At 41.3% G+C, this 22,970-nt stretch overlaps 1 protein-coding gene across 6 annotated transcripts in view; it reads right to left on the bottom strand.

The window, feature by feature from the left end:
* ARHGAP40 (Rho GTPase activating protein 40) overlaps nucleotides 1-22,970 on the bottom strand; it is a 123,583-nt gene that overhangs the window by 32,211 nt on the left and 68,402 nt on the right. For 4 of the 6 annotated variants that reach the window (XM_073606432.1, XM_073606433.1, XM_073606430.1 and 1 more), the window contains exon 2: nucleotides 1,589-1,758. In XM_073606432.1, the coding sequence (XP_073462533.1) occupies nucleotides 1,589-1,736 (148 nt within the window). In that variant the 5' untranslated portion in view covers nucleotides 1,737-1,758. Of the gene's footprint in view, nucleotides 1-1,588; nucleotides 1,759-13,437; nucleotides 13,585-13,991; nucleotides 14,402-22,970 lie in introns of those variants that run through there. The other 2 variants (XM_073606426.1, XM_073606431.1) reach the window with 2 other exon arrangements.

The following is a 22,970-nucleotide window of genomic DNA, read 5'->3' as shown; positions in this document are numbered from 1 at the left end:
CTTCTAAATGTGAGGGACAAGTGTCCCCACTAGCAGAACGTCCCGGATTCATGTTCATACAACTCAAAACATGTGCTCTCTAAAATACAGCTTAAGCAAACAAGCTGAGGATAGAAGCAGATTGCTTGCCATGCACAGCTACCCCAAATTCTGGCTGCTCCAATTTTGATTAAACCCCCCCCCCCCCCCCCCCCCCCACTATGCTTTTATTTAAATGAGAAGTTCACCGAATACATGCACATGTGTTTTCAGAAAATAAGTGCATTTATCATTTTGTCCTGCGGGAGCTTGAAAAGCATTGCATCCGTGGTCAGTAGATCAGGAGTGCAAATGTCAGGCTTCTGCAGACAAGCCCTGCAGCTTTCAGCCCTTACCTCAATTCACAAGCCCTGTAGCTTTCAGCCCTTACCTCCATTCACAAGCCCTGCAGCTTTCAGCCCTTACCTCCATTCACAAGCCCTGCAACTTTCAGCCCTTACCTCCATTCACAAGCCCTGCAGCTTTCAGCCCTTACCTCCATTCACAAGCCCTATAGCTTTCAGCCCTTACCTCCATTCACAAGCCCTGCAACTTTCAGCCCTTACCTCCATTCACAAGCCCTGCAGCTTTCAGCCCTTACCTCCATTCACAAGCCCTGCAGCTTTCAGCCCTGACCTCCATTCACAAGCCCTGCAGCTTTCAGCCCTTACCTCCATTTTCAGGCTTTCAGTTTAAACGCTGCAGGGCATGTGAATGAACTCAACTCATGCAGTTCGTTTAGAACTACAAGCCGTCTGTAGTGTTGGCTGAAGGTACTTGTAGTTAATTTGTTTACAGAAAACGGAATGACGTGGCTGCGTGGGTGGTGCCCTGCGGGGCAATGCTTTTTTTTTGAACTGTGACAATGGGTGCGGGGAGAAGATTCCCCACCCGCTGTCACACAGAGGTGGATCAGGGGGAAGAGGCAGCAGGAGCTGAAACGTGTTACATGTTCTACACTCAGTATAGGTGGAACATGTAATATATTCCAAAAGGTGAACTTATCCTTTTATTAGAAAAAAAAATACCTGTTCCATAAGAGTTTATATCAAACCAGATGTTTTGTTTCAAGTAGAGTGGGGAAGATATGCAGATCTCTCACTTCTTGTCCTGTTAATATTTTACCAGACAGGAAGTAAGGAAAAAATCTTCAACTGCAATAAAGCCAGAAATAAAAACACTTTTTTTTTCCAGGGGAAATTTACAGTAAAATCCTTGTCAGAGTTTTATTTTTTTCTGTGTTCCTGTTAGATTTTTCCCTCATTTCCAGTCTGGTAAAACCACCATCAGTGAAAATCTCTCAAATGAAGAGCCAGATAGCAGTGAAAACTGACAGGGTTCTAACGCTTCCTTTGCAAAACTCTTGGCCCAACATAAAGTACAGTGTACTAGTGTAAAATACATGAGCATTTTAAATCACTTTGGATTTATGATCTACATGGGCTATCTACACATCTGTATTCACCTAGAGACTTGATGTATGCAGCAGTGGAGAAAGATCATTCTATACAATACAATTCACTCCATTAATCTAGAAGGATACAGTTAGATTATCTAGAATATAATGTACCTTCTAGGGTGCTGGGTTCAGAGGAACTGCTCTCCTCGCCATCAGATCCACGCATCTGCTTGATGTTCTCCACCTCTAGCCAAAAATCACTCATTGAAAGAGGGTCAGAGTATTTCCTGGAGCTTGACTCGGCTGGAGGCGGATTCATTTCGCAAGGGTAAGACTGCAGACTGTAAGAGACAAGGACATATGAAGGATCAATATGGAGCAAAGACATTGGGCAGTATTCATGGTGGGATTGTGAAAAGTACATAGCGCATATGAACATGTAAAAAAAGCAAAAAAAAAAAAAAAAAACTACAATATGCTTTTGTACAATTGCCAAATAGAGTAGAGCTTCACTCATAACCCTGTGGTGCAAGTACAGTCTTGAAATGAAACAACTTGTGCTGACACCCCCAAAGACTTTACTGGTTCATGCAACACTTATTAGTAACCTTTTTTGAAACTCCTCTTTACACAGAAAAATAAAGCAAAGGTAATCTAGGTTTTGGCCAAGCCAAATGGTAAAAGTAAGAGATCTGCACATGTCAATTCAATCGGCTAAAAACATGATCATTTTATTAGACTGATCACGCCAAATACTAAACTAAGTGATGCATTGAAGTGCAGGGATGTTGTACAGTACTATTTCAGTGCATCAAGGAGGCATACAAGGTCAATGGCACTACACTGCGAATCGCCCATTACCATATTTTGCGGAATTGCAATTTACCACATATTACTGCAAGGCAAAAATGTGAATGGACTTTTAAATGCACCACAGGTACATTTCATGGTATTATTACTAACGCCTCTCATAAGGCGCCCCCCCCCCCCCAAAAAAAAAGCTTAATGATTTAAAGCACTTTAGGAGGTGCTTGTGGCATTATCTGCAGGATTAAGATAAAAAAAACCTTTGATTGTCAGCCCCCCCACCCCCCAAATACTTACCTGAGCCTGGTATCAATCAGGCACTGCTCTCGCTCTTCCTTCTCACTGTACTCAGTGAGAGCAGCGGGAGACCTTGGCGCCTGCTGCTGTCAATCAAATCCAGTGATGGGGGGATGGGGCGCCAAGTGTCTATAAACACACACAGTAGGTCTCAGGATCGAGCCCATGTGCCAATCATTGGTAATGATTAAGCATAAGATGTATGTGTGAAACGCATCTACGTGATCATCTGTTGGTGTATTTGGTGTTATTCTTGTGATCAATAAAAGGCAATTGGCAGTTCTGGATGTGCAGCCATTTCTTTCTTCTCTTCATGGACCTACCTTCATATAATACAGAAAATCAGAGTATCATCATACATTCTGATTTGCTATGAACCTCCTGCTTGGTGCTTGGCAACCTCCTCTTTGTTCCATCTGTTAACTTATAGATGCGGCAAACCCTTGCACCCTTCCTATCCACTCATTCACTTCTCACTTCTGCTCTTTCCCTCTCTCCCTATTTGGATATACTACTTTCTTCTTGTCTTGCCTTGACATTATATATACAAAGCTAAATGTGGCACATAAAAGGCATTTTTCTTTGACCTTCTTCGTCCCCGTTTCATAGACTATATTTTGTTACTTTTATTGCCTGTTTATGTTACACTTTTATGACTAGAACCCTTTATATTGTTTACTTCTATGTCAATATGTAGCTATCTTTGAACACGTAGTTCACCCCTCCACCTTATGGCCTGAGGGTTGCAATGCAATCCTACCAATGTTCTGTAAATGTATTGTTTGGCTGGGTGGCTCTGCCCTTGCTTTCTATTTTTCACCTGTACACAGTAATGTTTTCGTGACTAAGGCTGGATTCACACCTATGCATTTTTTGTGCTTTTTGCATTTTGCAGATTTGTACTACAGATCGTGTTCCATAGGAAACCATGTTAAATGGACTCTAGTGCAAATCTGCAAAATGCAAAAAGCACTAAAACTACATAGGTGTGAATCCAGCCTTATGCCAGGTACACAGCATTTTTTTTTTTTTTCGTTCAACCCAGCAGGTTAAACAAAAAGAAACGGACAGATTGCTGTACTGACACAAGCAATGTTAGTACAGCAGTCTCCCCTGCTGAGCTATTGTGTTCTCCCCACCCCGCTTGAAAACCGTGATCAGCTATCGCAGCCATTGGTTGCAAGCGCTGATCAGATACTGGTTTTCAAGTATGCCCATTTGATAAAAGACGGTCATTAGACCGGCTTCTGTCGGACAGACTTCTGTATACAAGGGTCCAATGTTGGCCGATTTCTGCTGAACTGGCCGATATTCAGCCCCAGCTACACCAGCCTTTACAGCTCAGCTGACCCTGTTCAATGTTTTTTTTTTGTTTTCTTTGTTTTTTAACTCAGAAATTAATAACAATTTTAAATGAAAAAAGGTCTGTAAAATACTGTAAAAGAAAATATACAGCCAGATCAGAGTCTGATCTCTGTTAGTATTGGTGTCAATGTTAGCATTAGGAGCATTATTAGTTTTAGTGTGTATTTTGGTAAGATAAAAAGAAAAAAAAAGTTTTTATGTTTACATTTTATATTTAGTGTCTGTGTATTTTAGGTAGGATGAAAAAAACAAAATGCACACTATCGTTTCTGGGTCCTACTGTGGGTACAATCAACAAATAATGCACACATATGCAAGGATTGCCATGAATGTCAGAAATCTTTTTTTAGATTGTTCTTTGGTGGTTGTAATAATTTGCAAAAAATATGGGAGCAGAAAAAAAAGTCACACACACACACACATTATATAAATAATAAGACTTTTTTTTCCTTTTTGTAATAGTGATTACGTTCCCTCTTCTCAGCTGCATAAGAGCTGGGCCAGGAGAAACAGCAGAGCACTAAACTTCCCATTGAAAGGCTGTACATGGGGGGTATGTGTCGGGACAAGTCGGATCATTGGAGGATATCAGGGTGAGTTCTCAGCACAGCTAGAGAACTGACCACACTGTGCTCTTGCTTAGTGTGGTTAGTTTTTAAAAGGAAAGCAGAGTGACTGGCAGGAACAACAGGGATTTCACATAAAGTAAGCAATACAAAGAGAACAGGATATTTTTCATACATTGTACAGCAGGTACATATCAGGAAGAAGACATGTTGGGTTTAGATATTCTTTAAAATTTGTTTTAACCTTCGTGATTATGGGGTGAAGAAGAAATAACTTCACAGCACCCGAGAGGTCCGAAATGGCTTGTGGTAAATCTCTTTTGCTGCTTATTAAGAATCTGTAAATGTTTTACTATCCATAGTCTGGGCACAGGTACAATTTAAGGTGGCCGTGAGCAGAGACATTTATGGATGACTTTGAAATAATCCTGTAGCAATGTCTGAATGTACTGGACATTGAAGAGGATTTTCCTACAGGAGATCTAAGCCATCATTGTACAATAAAGGATAATACCCAAAATACACTGAATACTGGATGTGCATGTTTATAAAACTGGGATTGTTCATGGGGTCTCCTTTGGTTTGGTCACTTCCTGCTATACATGGTCATTTTAAGTTCTGCTGATGGACAAGGGAAATGCCAAGAAAGTACACAGATATAAATACATGTATCGTACTGTAATGAACGCTAGCTGGCACCAATGGTCTATTAAACCTGCCGTTCTCAACTACGGTTTCTCCAGAGTTTGTAAGGGGTTCTCTGAGCAGTTCCCTAGGCGCCATTTTTTGGAACTTGATGCGATGCCACTAGGCGGGGGATGTCAGATGAATGTCCTGGGGGATGGCCAGTATTATTGAATATGTATACTGGGAGGTGACTGGCTCCCCTTGTTTTCTCAGGGTTATAGGGATTCTGGCATTCCTTTCTCAGCACCATCTTTTGATGTTGCGCTATTCCCACCTTTTATTTGGTTGGGGGTCTTTACATCACGCTACTCCATTTTCTGCTTCTGGGATCATCCACTCTGGAAATTTTTGGTTTTCCATTTAGATCTTCTGTTATCCGCCATATCTAAAGATTATACAAGCAAGTGGATCCTGAGGAAGGAAGACTATGTGAAACGCATCGTTCCACTTAGTCTTATATGATGTATATTGTACATCTGATATGACGACTTAATGGACATTTTTTTTTTTTAAGTGTATTTTAATGTGCAAATTAAACCAATTATTTTTAACTATTTATTGTTGTATTGGTACACTTAGAATCCCCATTTTTCAGTCTTCCTTTTGATTGACTGGAACTTTATTATTTGGTAAATGTTAAATTTAGGGGATGGTGCCATGAAGTTGTTCACAAGGGATTTCCACTTTTATAGTAACACATTCCCTGAGCAATGAGCAATTCCTGCCTCTCAGGTAGGTAACCACTGGCCCCAATGATCTTTTGAGCGTAGGGACCACTTGCTTTTTCTCCAATGACCACAGATGTAAGGAGCTTTCTTACCAGTGACCATCATACTAATACACTGGGAGCTATAGATATAGTAATTATTAATATGGATTCCATGAGCCTGGAAAGTTATTTCAAGGGTTCCTACATGGTAAAACGTTTTAGAAAGCATAATTGTACACAAGTTGAACCAGCCCGAGATCTCCAGGTTGAGGGACATTCGTTTCCCATGTTTAGCAAATCAGTTTTATACCCAAAGCATCAGACTGTCTCCTGTGCCCAGTCTCAAAGCACTAAATACGCATAAAAAGGTATGCAAGAAATTAGAAGAATCTCACTTCACATTTGACCTTAAGCTTTTAAAATAACTTCTTAGAAATTAAGACAAAAAAAAAAAAGGTACCATAAACAATTCCTGTCAACCACGTTGTTTAACTTGTTCTGCCTGTGATTTTTTTTTCTTCTAAAGCCGACTGTAAACCTGTGGCCACTTCCACCACTTTAGGAATAATGTAAACTCCATGTATGACTAATGCCCTGTACACACGGTCGGACATTGATCGGACATTCCGACAACAAAATCCATGGATTTTTTCCGACGGATGTTGGCTCAAACTTGTCTTGCATACACACGGTCACACAAAGTTGTCGGAAAATCCGATCGTTCTGAACGCGGTGATGTAAAACACGTCCGTCGGGACTATAAACGGGCCGGAGCCAATAGCTTTCGTCTCTTAATTTATTCTGAGCATGTGTGGCACTTTGTGCGTCGGATTTGGGTACACACGATCGGAATTTCCGACAATGGATTTTGTTGTCGGAAAATTTTATAGCCTGCTCTCAAACTTTGTGTGTCGGAAATTCCTATGGAAAATGTGTGATGGAGCCCACACACGGTTGGAATTTCCGACAACAAGGTCCTATCACGCATTTTCCGTCGGAAAATCCGACCGTGTGTACAGGGCATGAGAGAAGTGACGTGTGTCCTCTACAGCAATAGGAAACTATGTGCCGACACACAACTGATATGAGGAAAATTAGGGAGAAACACACAATAAAGAATGAAAACTGATAAGCTCACCTATTCATTTTTTAGATAAGGGCTAAGGCTGCGTACACGTGGGCCGAATATTGGCTGGTGCAACAGGAACCAGTTGACATTTGGTCACTGTTTACAGCTGTCTTTCCGACAGAAGCCAGTCTAACGACTAGCTTTTATCGAAGAGACATGCTGGAAAATCAACATCTGATCGGTGTGTTATGGCGGGGGGGGCAGTCCCCTGGTAAAGACACAAAGACACAGTGGCGGAGATCGGCACAATAACATACCCTGTTTCCCCGAAAATAAGACCTAGCGTGATTGTCGGTGATGGCTGCGATATAAGCCCTACCCCCAAATAAGCCCTAGTTAAAGTCCTTGTAGGCCTTATTTTCAGGGTAGGGCTTATTTTCGGGGGAAACAGGATAGGGCTTATTTGGGGGGTAAGGCTTATATTGCAGCCATCACTGACAATCACGCTAGGTCTTATTTTCGGGGAAACAGGGTAGCTTGTGCCATTATGGTGATCCGTCAGGTTTTTTTCATTCAACACGCTGGGTTCAACAAGAAAAAAACTTTATGCGTATACCAGGCTTTACGAACAGGGCCCTCAGATCTTTCTTGTATTGAATTGTAGTGCATCCATCTACCTACCTATCTACCCCTATTTTGTAAAACACTGCACACATTGTGGGTGCTATATAAATCCTGTATAATAATGATTCCAGTCCTGCATAGGCCATATAACCATTTACATTTTATTTATTTATTTTTTTATTACAGGTACTTCTATAGCACCATCAATTTACACAGCGCTTTACATATATATTGCACATTCACATCAGACCCCGCCCTCTAGGAGCTTACAATTTAAGGTCCCTAACTCACAGTCATACACATACAAGGTTCAATTTAGACAGGAGCCACGTAGCCTACCAGCAGGTCTTTGGAGTGTAGGAGGAAACCTGGAGTACCCAGAGGAAACTCATACAGACACAGGGAGAACATGCAAACTCTGTGCATGTAGTGCCGTGGTTGGGATTTGAACAGAAGACCCTTGTGCTGCTAGGTAGAAGTGCTAACCACTTATTCTATTTTCATTTGACCCCACTACTTCCAAAAATGTAATGCTATCCAACTGGGTCTACAGTAATAAGGCCCTATTCACAACATAGCGATTTTTGGCTTGAAGCTCAAAGGCCCCTTCACACCTGAACGATTTTCGGCTTGAATCTTGTAGCCCAACAAGCCAAATCCCATTCATTTTAATGGCCCCTGTTCACATTTGAACGTTCTGTTGCCTGAAGCAAAATGCCTGTTGCTCCAAAAAGTACATGCTTCTTTTTGGCAGCTTGGAGGAAAATTGGGCCCCATAGACTTCAATGGTAACGTCTAAAAATGTGCGACTTGAGCGTTTTGTCACGCGTTTTCTTCTCAAACAGCAGCTCTCTCTTCCCAGCTCTTTCACCTCTCCTCCCCCTCGTGCTTCCTGTTGGCTAAACAAAAACGCCTGAAGCTGTAACATGCTTGTGACACGCTTCTAATACACTTCTAAAAACGCTCAAATAGAAATGCCTGTAAGTCGCTCTGCTCAGGTGTGAATGCAGCCTTAAACGCTCAACAAGGCATTCATTTCATTGGCTCCTGTTTACATCTGAGCATTCTGTCACCTGTAGCAAAACACCTGTCACTCAAAGTACATAAGCCTCTATTTGGCAGACTGGAAGCAGATTAGGCCCCATAGACATCAATGCCTGAAAATGCATGAAATGAGCATTTTACGAGCGTTTTTTCACGCGTTTTCTTCTCAAACAGCAGCCCTCCAGTCCTCATCTCCTCCACCTCTCCTCCCCCTAATGCTTTCTATTGGCAAAAAAAAAAAAAAACAACACCTGAAGCTGTAAAACGCTTGTAATACACTTCTAAAAGCACTCAAATACTCTCAAATAAAAATGCTGGGAAATTGCTCCACTCAGGTGTGAATGCAGTCTAAAAGCTTTTCAGTAGTCATTCCTTAATCTTTAAGGGTTTTAATTTGGAATCTACAAATGAAAAAAATTATTCTATTTCCGCATTGCTGAACTTTGCGAAAAATTCACTTTAATAATATTGATGTCACAGATTTAGAAATTACCCCGAAAAAAAAAATGAAGGAAGGAGCGGGGTAATTAGCTAAATCATCCAAGGCAAAAATTACCTGCCCTTGCTAATGGTTCCTAGATCCTTTGGTGGAAATAGGTTACTTTTGAAAGCATATTAGTTATGTATGATGAATGTATAATATTTATTTCTATATGAATATGTATTGATTTACTTGAAAAAAATGTAACACTTGGAAAGGTTTGAGAAGGCAGATGTTTCACAAAACCCCCCTTTGTAGTAATTTCAGGCCCCAAACATGTCTTGAGGGGTCAATAAACTATTCTTCCTAATTGAAAATATTCAGATTTTCTTCCAATCTACAGGTTTTAAGAATTGAGAACTTTAATTTGGAACAGGGGTCTCCAAACTTTCTAAGCAAAGGGCCAGATGAGAGTCCCTCAGATTTTTGCCCTGTACACACAGTCGGACATTCCGACAACAAAATCCATGGATTTTTTCCGACCGATATTGGCTCAAACTTGTCTTGCATACACACGGTCACACAAAGTTGTTGGAAAATCCGATCGTTCTGAAAGCGGTGACGTAAAACATGTACGTCGGGACTATAAACTGGGCAGTAGCCAATAGCTTTCGTCTCTTAATTTATTCTGAGCATGCGTGGCATTTTGTGCGTCGGATTTGTGTACACGCGATCGGAATTTCTGACAAGCTCTCAAACTTTGTGTGTTGGAAATGGAAAATGTGTGATGGAGCCCACACACGGTTGGAATTTCCGACAACAAGGTCCTATCACACATTTTCCATCGGAAAATCCGACCGTGTGTACAGGGCATTTGGGGGGGGGCAGACTGTGACCAGTGGGTGCAGAAAATGTCCTGGCATCAGTTGGCATAAACAATGCCCCATCTTTGGTTTGAACAAAAGGAATAGTGCCCCATTGTTGGTATCAATGGGAAAAAATAGTGCCCCATCGATGGTGTCAGTTGATGGACTAGTGCTCCAAGGGCCAAATAAAAGGTAAGCCAAGGGTCACATCCGGCCCCCAGGCCAGGGGATTAATTCCAGAGTTAAAAGGATAATTCTCCCGCTCTACAAGACTCTGGTCCAACCTGGAGTATGCTGTCCAGTTCTGGGCACCAGTCCTCAGGAAGGATGTACTGGAAATGGAGCAACTACAAAGAAGGGCAACAAAGCTAATAAAGGGTCTGGAGGATCTTAGTTATGAGAAAAGGTTGCGAGCACTGAACTTATTCTCTCTGGAGAAGAGACGCTTGAGAGGGGATATGATTTCAATATTAAATACCGTACTGGTGACCCCACAATAGGGATAAAACTTTTTTGCAGGAGAGAGTTTAACAAGACTCGTGGCCACTCATTAAAATTAGAAGAAAAGAGGCTTAACCTTAAACTACGTAGAGGGTTCTTTACTGTAAGAGCGGCAAGGATGTGGAATTCCCTTCCACAGGCGGTGGTCTCAGGTGGTCTTATCTAAGAAACTATTAGATAAGCACCAGGAACGACCGCAACATACAGGGATATACAATGTAATACTGACATATAATCACACACATAGGTTGGACTTGATGGACTTGTGTCTTTTTTCAACCTCATCTACTATGTAACTATGTAAGATAATAACTATGCATACAAAAAGCACTACAATATGGCATATATATCAAGGCTACCTGTGCATATTTGGTTTTAATAGGGTCTTCAAATACTACTTTCTGCAGCTCACTTTTAATCACTTGTACTAGTCAAAATGCCAATTCTCCCAGGCCGGTCACTATACCTGCCAGCAAGTTGGTTAAAATGTAACCAGTGCTTAGCTCAGCATTTGGATGCATTGTATGTCCACATCTTAAGATTTTGCACCTACTAGAGCTCTCCTATTTCTGCTCTCAACAGATGCCTCATAGAATCCTAGTTAAAATGGATCTTGTATTAGCATGCATGACAACGGACAACAGTATATCTAAGTAAACACAGTCCTGTACATCCTGGTGTTTGTGCATTTACTGGCTGTGTCCACAAATGTCAAACACAACTGAACCCCTGCTGCAGCTTTGCGATTTGCTTAAAAGTTACAATGTTCTAGTCTAATCAATGGGGGACAGGAGACTGAGGAAATGCTTCCTCCTGCATGCAGCAGACGAATGACATTATCTCAGCACAGGCAATGTCACTTTTTTAAAAATGACAGTTTTATTGATTTGCAACAATTTCCAACAGAAAATACAAAAAGGCATGCAAAAAGACATAGACCCGGCATGGTGTCTACTTACAATATAGCCAGAGGTAGAACTCGATTAAGATATGTAGATCAAATAGCCAAAGACTATATATGGCAACAACAAGTCGACTGAGTAAGACTCAGAACTTCTGTGTAACAGCCAAGTCTAAAGTGCGAAAGTGCGTATAAGCAAATAGAAAAGAAGGGTAGTGCAAAAAGAAAATTAGGGGAAATCAAGAAAGTAAGAGAGAACGGGAAAAAAAAATTATATAGAAGAGAATGGAAGGAAAAAAAATTGTAGGAGGACACCCACCCACCACAGGAACCTTCCACGGCCGGGGTCACCAACCACAGGCCACCTCCCGAAGACAAGGGTTCATCAGGTTATGGGGCCTCCAACAAATTCCACAGCTCCCAGACCCAGTTATGTGTGTCAAGGGTATTATTTTAAGGAGGCTGTCAAATTTTCCATCCGTTTCACATTTCTGATCCTGGAGTGCAGGTCAAACAGAGGGGGGTTCCCTTGTTTTCCATTTCAGGGCTACCAAGCATCGCGCAGCAATTAACACCTGGGCCAGGAGCTTTTTAGACAATTTAGAGAAAGAGGGAGGTGGGAGGCCCAAGAGGAAAGTTTTAGGGTTGAATGGCACCCAGAAACCAAAGATAGAATGGAGTAAGAAGTGTACCGTCCGCCGGTAGGGGACAATCAGTGGGCAGGACCAATAGATATGATATTGCGTCCCCACATCTTTACTACAGCGCCAACATCGACGATCTGCAGAGGGGTATATGGAGTGGAGCAGGTCAGGGTTTTGGTACCAGTGGAATAAAATCTTGCATTGGTTTTCTTTGCACAACGTACAAATAGAGCTCTTAGAAGCCTGTGACCATATGAGCTGCCACGTCTTCAGGGGTACATCCTCACCCAAAGCCTTCTCCCACTTATGTATATAGGCATGTCGAGGCCCGGATGGTGAAATGTCTGTGATCAGGAGTTGGTAGGTGTGCAAAATCATACTCAGGGGAGAAGCCCTCTAAGCAGATTTTCTCAAACTTGGTTAATGGGGAAAATTTGAGGTTCATTACCAAAGATTGCGCAAAGTGACGGATTTGTAGGTAGCTAAAAAAAACCTGTCTGGGCAAGTCATAAGCGTCCCTCAGATCCTGGTAGGACCGCAAGGTTCTGGTATCCCCCAACTGACTGTAGTGAAATAAGGCCCTTTCCATCCAATAGTGGGACATCTGCGAGGTCAAACTGTCTGGGACACTGGGTGTGAACAGAAATTAGGTGACCAGAGAGGCAGTAGAGGTAAGCAGATATATCGATTTAGCGCGTTGCTAAAGCGTCCGCAAGAGTGACATTGGTCCCAGCAGTTGTAACCCACCAAGCGGTAAAATTTGGGCGGGGACCAATCACAACTTCTCAATTTGTGTCTATCGATTATATGCATGGAGAGTACACCAAGAGGCTATAAAGCGCAACTGGGTGGCTACTGTAGAGCAACGGCACTTGCAGCGCACAGACTATTTACCTTTAGTAAATCAACCCCATTGTGTGGAAGATAATAGAACGGTAAATAAGAAGTCACATTACGTGCACAAATGCAGGCTTCATCCCTTTACACAAGTGGTCTCCAAACTGCAGCCCACGGGCCAGATGTGGCCCTTTGCTTGCCTTTGTCTGGCTCTTGGGGAACCATGCCATCCACTGACACCAATGATGGGGCACCATTCCTCTAACTGATACCAAGAATAGGACACTATTCTTTCCACTAAAAACAACAATAGGGCAATATTCTTTCCAATAACTCAATGAAAGGGCACCACACACCCTCACTGACACCAGGGCATTTTCTAATCCCACTAGCCACAACCCGGCACCCCTTAAGCCTCAAGGACAGTAAACTGGCCCTTCATTCAGAAAATTTGGAGACCCCTTCATTACACAAACCATGCTGGTCATCCAATATCTGAGCACATACTATATTATGCCATCTGTTGGCCTGGAAAGGCACAGCCATTCCATATGGTTGCTAAAATAATCTATTTTGCATGTGAGCTTGTCTGCATATTGGCATTTTAATACAAAATTATGGGTGCAAACATGGTGCACATCTCTGAACTGACAGCTAAACAAATAGAAAGTTGGTCACTTACCGCTGTCACACTTTTCTTTGTCTTCTCTAAACGCACAAGTAGCAACTGCTGATTTCCACACTTAGCGTGCTGACCCCACACCTACCGCTGTCAGTTCCAATCTTCCTTGTGTTACACTGATTTTAATCTTCACGAAAGACTGTCACTCAAAAATGTCTTAGCATGACTGGATGCCAACAACTACCCGCCACTCACTATTTTCTGTTTTGAAAGCTGCAGAACATGATAACTGATAAACAGATAGGACTTTAAATAGTTGATCTACTTCCCTCTTCCACATACTATACCAAGACTCTAAAGCCTTTTAGACACAACCCAGAGGAAGATTTATAAAACTGGAGCAACTAGGATATAACACTTAATCACTTGCAATCGATAAAAAACATGATTGGCTAGTTCTGATTATATTACTAAACTTCTGAAACAGCTGTTTTTGACACCAAAAACCATGTTGGTCCTATGCCCCCAGTGAACAAATACAAATTTCTAGCCTTACCTGGAAAGTTGAACATTTGATCACGGGAAACAATTTAGATGGAGTGTTAAATGATTACCTGCATGATAATGGGAATAGGTGCCTAGAAAGAGAAACTTGTGGTCTGGGTATCCTAGTTAGAGGAAAATAGGAGGTAACTTCCTTTTGATTGGTATAGTTCTCACACGGCAGTGGCATCCTGGTAATATTAAAATTCATACAAAAAAAAATGTGCAGGTTCGTAGGTCAGAGGATACATCCTGGGCAGGTAGGTAATACAGAATCCATTCCAAAGGCTAGTATACATCCAACAAGGATGACAGTTTCACCCCATTGCATTTTACCCAGCTTCAGTATTTCTGTGTACTAAAGTCCCATCTTAAACAAGAGTTCTACAGGTCTTCAACTGTAAAAGTGTTTTCGTCCCTTTCTCTCCTTGGCTTCTGCTTAGACCAAAGCTAAACCTGACATACCGGTTCTGCAACCTATCCATTTTGGGCAATGCGTTTGCCATGCCTACATGCAAGAGGGTGGGGTTTGCAGAAGGGTAAACCTTACTTAATTCCACAAGAAAGAATCCTATGTGGTGGGTAAGGATGTTTTAGTGAGCACATTTCCCCTAAAACATAAATGTGTTTGTAAATCTTAGTCTAAGATTCTAATTAAACATTCTGAAGAAAAAAAAAAGTGTCACAAGTGTTGAGAGCTTTGTATGTTTTTTTTTTTTACCCATTTTGATATCATTTTAAAATTATGCTGCTCATATTTTTCCATTTCATCTGTGCAACTGCAATCACAGCTGCTGATGTACATGATTTCTAAAGCCAATCACAGAGGCGGTGGGCGGTACTGAGGCTGCAACACGGTCACAGATAGGACCAGTGGCTGCTGCAGTAGAATGCATCGGAGTGACACCGCTGTATGTAGGGCAGAAAAAAAAAAAAAAAGGACAGTGTTGTCACTCTTCTTCAGGAAGTGCATAGGGACAGATTTTATTATTTTTGTCCCGAGACAAAAAACAAGGATGGTGAAAGAGAAAAAAAAACCCCACATAAATAAAAACAGAATTTGTATTGCATAAGTGCTTGCATACACATTAACGTGGTTATTTTACTGATCAAGAAACATATTGCGTAGTAACCAAGCCATGCCAGATCAAAAATAATATATATAAAATAATGTACTTTGTAAAAGTTATTTAAATGAGCAGTAAACCTACAACATGCAACCAGCAAAATAAAAAGCATGTCCTCAGTCTAGGGGACATTTGAAAGGCCGTAAGGAGGCATGTACCGTATCAACTCTCCACTCCGGTTTTAACTCCTAGAAAGCAATACCACTGCACATTGTTGCGACATGGTTCCATCAAGTTGAATGCAGCACTTTCAGGACTGCTGATCAAATGCAATGGGCGGATCAATTATATTAGGTCGCAAAGTAAAGCATCACAGCTGCAGCATTACAAATCAAGGGGATACCGAAGATTCGCAGTCCAAGGACCATGGCTATGGAACGCTCTACCAACTAACATCCGCTTGGAAGAAAAGTATCAGGCCTCTAGAAAAAAAAACAAAAAAAACTTAAGACCTACCTCTTCTAAGGAGCTGGATAACACAGGACGGATAAGTGCCTTGAGGCGATTCAGTTCACATTTGCAGCGCTATACAAGTTTTTCATTCATTCATGTGTACACCCCTGTCCCCAGCATGCCTTTACATACGGCTGCTTTTATGGCTCAAGAAGGAGCAGTTGGGGGGGGGGCAATAAGAAGCACGTCCGAAACACTAATTTTATACAGCCTTTTCTACTGCTGTTAAAAAGGCACAGTTGCTGGCCTTTTCGTTGTACAGAGGGAAAAAAATCTTTCCGTTTCTTCTCCCTGCTTCCAAAGCAGGGAGAAGAAACAAAAAGGTATTTAGTAAAGAGCAGCACACATTACACAAATTAACACTTGTTAGGCACACATTTAACACTTTGATTACCCAAGATGCTAACCCCTTCCCAGCCAGTGTCATTGTATAGTGTTAGAACTGATCACTGTGTATTAGTGTCACTTATGATGTCAGCGTCAGTTCAGATTGCCCACTGCACTATCACAGTCCCACTATAAGTTGCTAATCACTGCCATTAGTATTATTAAAAAAAAAAAAATTATATTTTATATATATATATATATATATATATATATATATATATATATATATATATATATATATACACACATATATACATATATACATACACACACATACATATACACACACACACTATAGTTTGTAGATGCTATAACTTTCACACAAACCAATCCATATACATTTATTGGGATTCCCTTTTAATTTACCAAAAGACATGCAAGCAGAATACATAATGGCCTATTTATTTTTTCCCATATTTTTTTTTTATTGGATAGGTTTTATAGCATAAAGTAAAAAATATATATATATTTTTTTCAAACTTTTTCAATATTTGTTTATTGATATAACAAAACAAAAAAAGCCAGTGGTAAACAAATACCACCAAAAGAAAGCTCTATTTGTGTGAAAAAATGTTATATGACATTTTGTTTGGGGACAGCAATGCATGAACGCGCAATTACCAGTTAAAGTAGTGCAGTGCTGAATAGCAAATACTGGCCCCAGCCATGAAATGGGTAAAACTTGCCAGAGCTGAAGTGGTTTATCTGTGTTTTTAGTAATATCTATAGGAAAAGCCCAAAAAAGTCCCTACATCAACAGAGGGATTTGTCCAGCCCCGTGTTATTTTACTTTGCTTACCACAGTTGTCGGAAATAAGCCTTTATAAAAGGTCTTAACAAAAGAGAAAACGTGTTATTGTAAAAGAGACTTCAGGGTAAATGGAGTCTTGAGAGCTCTCAGAATAATGAAGTATGAACCTCTTAGAAAGGTCAAAGAAAAGCATACCAAGCCAAAAAAAAAAAGCAAAAAGGAATAAGTAACATTAATCCCATTGTAGGATACCTTTGCAGAAAAAGCGGTCCAAGTGCCACAAGACAAAAAGTTCTAATAGGCCACTTAGGCAAAAATGTAAAGATTACATATACTTGCTCGTATTGTCCCAGGGTTAAAGTGTACCTACAGTGCATCCGGAAAGTATTCACTTTTTCCACATTTTGTTATGTTGCAGCCTTATTCCAAAATGGATTAAATTCATGATTTTCCTCAAAATTCAACAGAAAATACCCCATAATGACAACGTGAAAGAAGTTTATTTACTTTACTTTGCAAATCTATTAAAAAAAAAAAATCACATGTACATATGTATTCACAGCATTTGCTCAATACTTTGTTTAAAGTGGAGTTCCACCCACTTTTACAACTCTTCAGCATCCTTCACTAAACTGTGCACTGTAAACAAATTGGATATTTTTTTATTTTTTTTCTCAGCACCTACTGTATATCTGCTGTATTCATTTTTCACTTCCTCCTCCCTGGCCGCGGCCCATCGCATCATTCCCTGTTTGCAATGCCTTCTGGGAAGGGGCGGCAACTTCCTCTGAAACTGCCGTTGCTATGGAAACCTGAACTGAAACCTATTACACTGCTTGTGCTGCACTGAGCATGTGCGAGATCTGCAAGGATGAGATCCAGAAAGAAATACAGTCTGGCTTCAGATGCCCACACTTAAGATGGCCACGGCCTGCTGTAAGTTTATAAAATAACAAACTACTGCTATAAACTAACAAAACAGACCTTAGTTTACAGACTAACTTTACTAGAATACATTAATCTTGTGTATTATAGGGGTATTTTTATTTAAAAAGTATAATTTCGTCCGGAACACCACTTTAAGCACCTTTGGCACCAATTACAGTCTCAGGTCTTTTGAGTATGATGCTACAAGCTTGGCACACCTATTTTTGAGCAGTTTCCCCATTCTTCTTTGCAGGACCTCTCAAACTTCATTATGTTGGATGGGGAGCGTCGGTGCACAGCCATTTTCAGATCTCTCCAGAGATGTTCAATCGGGTTCAAGTCTGGGCTCTGGCTGGATCACTCAAGGACATTCACAGAGTTGTCTCGTAGCCAGTCCTTTGTTATCTTGGCTGTGTGCTTAGGGTCATTGTCCTGTTGGAAGATGAACCTTCACCCCAGCGGATGGTGGAGGCCACTGTGCTCATTGGGGCCTTCAATGCTGCATAAAACTTTCTGTACACTTCCCCAGATCTGTGCCACGTCACAGTCCTGTCTCGGAGGTCTACAGACAATTCCTTGGACTTTATGGCTGACAGTTGTGCGCCTTTCCCAATCACGTCCAATCAACTGAATTTACCACAGGTGGACTCCAATCAAGTTGTAGAAACATCTCAAGGATGATGAGTGGAAACAGGATGCAACTGAGCTCAACTTTGAGTGTCATGGCAAAGGCTGTGAATACTTATGTATTGTATATGTGATTTTTTTTTTCCCCGTTTTTAAATTTTAATAAATTTGCAAAGATCTCAAACAAACTTCTTTCACGTTGTCATTAGGCCCGGTTCACACTGGTGCAACATACGCTCCGACATTGGGAGCACATGTCGCATGATGTGTACAAATCAATGGTTCCCTATGAGAGCCGTCTTAACTGGTCCGACTTTTCCAGCACTACTTTGGTCCAACTTTGATCCGTATTCAGTCCATTCAATATCATTGAAGTCGGATCAAAGTCAGATCCTCGTCCTAACCATCTGACTTGTGACATCCGGCATGGTGATTACAGCAGCAGTAAAAGGAATTTATGTCACACTGGGACTGTTTTGATTGGTCAAAAAGGACAAGTCGTACTATCCCAAAGTCAGAGCAAAATTGTATCCTGTTTATTCAAGTCGGATGGAAGGAGGACAGAAGTAGGATGACAGTCGTACAACAGTCGTGTTGTACCAGTGTGAACCCGGCCTTTTGGGGTATTGTTTGTAGAAAGGAAAATAATGAATTTAATCGATTTTGGAATAAGGCTGTAACATAACAAAATGTGAAAAAAGTGAAGCGCTGTGAATACTTTCCGGATGCACTGTAAATAGCACACACTTTATATTCAAGTATGGATTCTCAACCACTTCAGCCCTGGAAGGTTTTTACCCCCTTAATGACCAGAGCATTTTTTTGCGATACGGCAACTGACAGTTGCGCGGGCGTGCGATGCTGTACCCAAACAAAATTGATGTCTTTTTTTCCCTACAAATAGGAGCTTTCTTTTGGTGGTATTTGATCACCTCTGCGGTTTTTATTTTTTGCGCTATAAACAAAAAAAAAAAAAGTGACAATTTTGAAGAAAAAAACTATATTTTTTACTTTTTTGCTTCTCGCGGGACTGCAACATTACGGCAGACAGATCGGACACTTGACACTTTTTTGGGACCACTGACATTTATACAGCGATCAGTGCTATAAAAATGCACTGATTACTGTGTAAATGTCACTAGCAGGGAATGGGTTAACACTAGGGGGCAATCAAAAGGTTAAACGTGTTCCCTAGGTGTTTTTCTAACTGTGAGGGGATGTGACTGACTAGAAGAGGAGCCAGATCGTTGTGCTTTCTTAGTAGGAACAGACGATCTGTTTCTCCTCTCCTGTTAAAACAGGGATTTGTAGCTTAATTATAAGGCAAATCTCTCATAATGTGCTCGTATGACATTAATCTGCAGAGGGACAATTTTTTTTTGTTTTGTTTTATTTTGTGGTTTACTAACACTTTAATCACATCCCGACCGGCTCCTTTAACCACTTCAATACAGGGCACTTATACACCTTCCTGCCCAGACCAATTTTCAGCTTTCAGTGCGGTCGCAGTTTGAATGACAATTGCGCGGTCATACAATACTGTACCCAAACTAAATTTTTTGCATTTTGTTCCCACAAATAGAGCTTTCTTTTGGTGGTAATTGATCATCTCTGTGGTTTTTATTTGTTGATAAACAAATAAAAAAAGTAAAAAAATAATAAAAAAATAAATAAATATAAATACGGTAAAAAAAAAAAAAAACTTTTGAAAAAAATAAAAGTCTTGCTTTTGTTTCTGTTAAAAATTTTTGTAAGTTTTCTCTTTCACTGATGGGCACTGGTGAGGTGGCACCAATGAGTGGGCACTGATGAGTGGCACTGATATGCAGCACTGATGGGCATTGATAGGCGGCACTGGGTGGCACAGAATGGCTGCAAAGATGGGTTCTTATGGGTGACACTGATGGGCACTAATAGGCGGCACTGCTGGGCACTGATACGTGGCACTGATACGCGGCATTGATAGGCATCCCTGGTGGCACTGGCAGTGGTAGGCATTGTGAGTGGGCACTGATTGGCAGCTGCCTGGGCGTGATTGGACACGGCTGATCACATGGTAAAGAGTCTCCATCAGAGACTCTTTACCTAGATCGGTGTTGCGGGGTGTCAGACTGACATCCCACAACACCGATCGCCGCGATGCGTGCCCCCGGGGGCACGCAGCGGCTCAATGTCCTGTGGACGTCATATGACCCAAAGTCAGGATATTGAAACCACCATCATTCTGCTATATGGTGGGTGGCAAGTGGTTAAGAGTACGGCGGCTCCTTTAGGAGCCATTGCATGTGTGTTCACGCTTGCTGCACGGCAGGGGACCAGATGCCTGTGGCCGGTGGGCACGCGCGCGCCTGCTATGGCTCTTAAAGGAGCCAGTCGGGAAGTGGGTAAAGCGCTAGTAAACCACAAAAAAAAAAACAAATTGGCCCTCTGCAGATTAATGTCATACTAGCACATTATGAGAGATTTGCCTTAAAATGAAGCCCACTAGGTGTACCTCGTCACCGCTAACAGGGCTACCATCTTCACCCGGTCTTTCTTCCAGGTTCGCAGGCTTAGGCCATTTTGAATAGCCGATACGCGATGCAACACTTAAGTGCATGTGTGCGGGAGTGCATGCTGTCCATTGAGAGCTCAGTGCACATCCGCCGGTGATGTAACTGGCTGCTACTAAAGTAAATCTCTTAAATGGTGCAGGTTTAGGAGATATTTACTGTACCTGCAGATATAGATTAAAAAAAAAAAAGGAAAAAAGAAAAAAGGAAGAAGGGGAAAGCAGACTTTACTACCATTTTAACTCAAGAAAGGTACCTTCTATTGTTCTCAGACCCCTCCAAATTCTTTTTTTTTTTTCTGCTGAGATCCAACCAATTTTAGAGGGTGGCTACCTTCATTCCACTGTATGCAAGAATGTAGACAACTTCTCTTGCTCGCTTCCAAGATGGGCTATGAACCATGGACAATAAATTAGAACATAGCAGCTGGAAATAAATTCTGGCCCTGAAAGTGAGCACATACAGACGCCAAACCTTGTGAGCAATAACAATAGCAACCCAATATGAAATTATGGTAGCCGATAAATATTTGTGTTAGATGACGTAGAAATCTACCACGGCATTAGTATTCACCGATAAGGATGTGTCATGAAGCAAGCATGCTGAAGAATACATCACACTGGGGCCCACATATCCGGTATACTATGATGGTTAGCAATGGCAAAGAATGGACACACGTAAATATTCATAACTATATATAGCTGCACCTCAGGATAAGACCTGTAATTAGGTTCAACGTAGTGTGACATCAAGATCCTTATGTAATCGATATCACAAACAGAATATAAATTCTAAAAAGAATGAAGGTGTGGCTCTGAGGACAGACAAAAGAGCTTTGCCAATACTCAGGCTTCATACAAGAAAGTAACTGGATATTCATCAGGACAGCAGTGTCACCTCTCCATTGGGCAGGTCAAAGAGATGAAAGCACACTATGGCATATTTTAGTTTGTTTATCATATATTGTGAGTTATCACTGAAACCTAAAACTAATTTTTATGTTGCATACACACTTTTAAGGTAAATCTAAAGCCATGTTTTCATTAAATATACACTCACCAGCTTCTTTAAAAAAGGTAAATCTTACTAGTAGCGGGTTGGACCCCCTTTTGCCTTCAGAACTGCGTTAATTCTTTGTGGCATAGATTCAACAAGGTGTTGGAAACGTTCCTCAGAGATTTTGGTCCATATTGACATGGTAGCATCACACAGTTGCTGCAGATTTGTCGGCTGCACATCCTTGATGTGAATCTCCTGTTCCACCACATCTCAAAAGGTGCTCTATTGGATGAGATCTGGTGAGTGTGGAGGCCATTGGAGTACAGTGACCTCATTGTCCAGGGGTGAGATGATTTGATAATTGTGACATGGTACATTATCCTGCTGGAAGGAGCCATCAGAAGATGGGTACACTGTAGTCATAAAGGGATGGACATGGTCACCAACAATACTCAGGTAGGCCGTGGTGTTTAAACGATGCTCAATTGGTACGAAGTCCAAAGTCTGCCAAGAAAATATTCCCCACATCATTACACCACAAGCCTGAGCATTGATACAAGGCAGGATGGATCCATGTTTTCATGTTGTTTACACCAAATTCTGATCCAAATATCTGAATGTCGCAGCTGAAATTGAGACTCATCAGACCAGGCAATGTTTTTCTAATCTTCTATTGACCAATTTTGGTGATCCTGTGCGAATTGTAGCCTCAGTTTTCTGTTCTTATCCGACAGGAGTGGCAACCGGTGTGGTCCTTCGCTGCTGTAGCCTATCTGCTTCAAGGTTTGATGTGTTGTGTGTTCAGCGATGGTATTCTTTATACCTTGGTTGTAACAAGTGGTTATTTGAGTTACTGTTGCCTTTCTATCATCTCAAACCAGTCTGCCCATTCTCTTCTGATCTCTGATATCAGCATTCTCTGTAAATCCTAGAGATAGTTGTGTTTGAAAATCCCAGTAGATCAGCAGTTTCTGAAATAATCAGACCAGCCCGTCTGGCACCAACAACCATGCCACGTTCAAAGTCACTTAAATCCCCTTTCTTCCCCATTCTGAAGTTTGGTTTGAACTTCAGCAAGTAGTCTTCACCACGTCTAAATGCACGGAGTTGCTGCCATGGGATTGGTTGATAAGCAATTTGTATTACCAAGCAATTGAACATGTGTACCTAATAAAGCGGCCGGTGAGTGTAGATGGATGACATCAGTTAGATTTTTTTTTTTTTGCA

The sequence above is a fragment of the Aquarana catesbeiana genome, linkage group LG12 (assembly GCF_042186555.1).
Source record: "Aquarana catesbeiana isolate 2022-GZ linkage group LG12, ASM4218655v1, whole genome shotgun sequence".
Classification (NCBI taxonomy): Eukaryota; Metazoa; Chordata; class Amphibia; order Anura; family Ranidae; genus Aquarana; species Aquarana catesbeiana.
The sequence above is the reverse complement of the archived record's forward strand: the minus strand, read 5'-3'. Positions and strand labels throughout refer to the sequence as shown.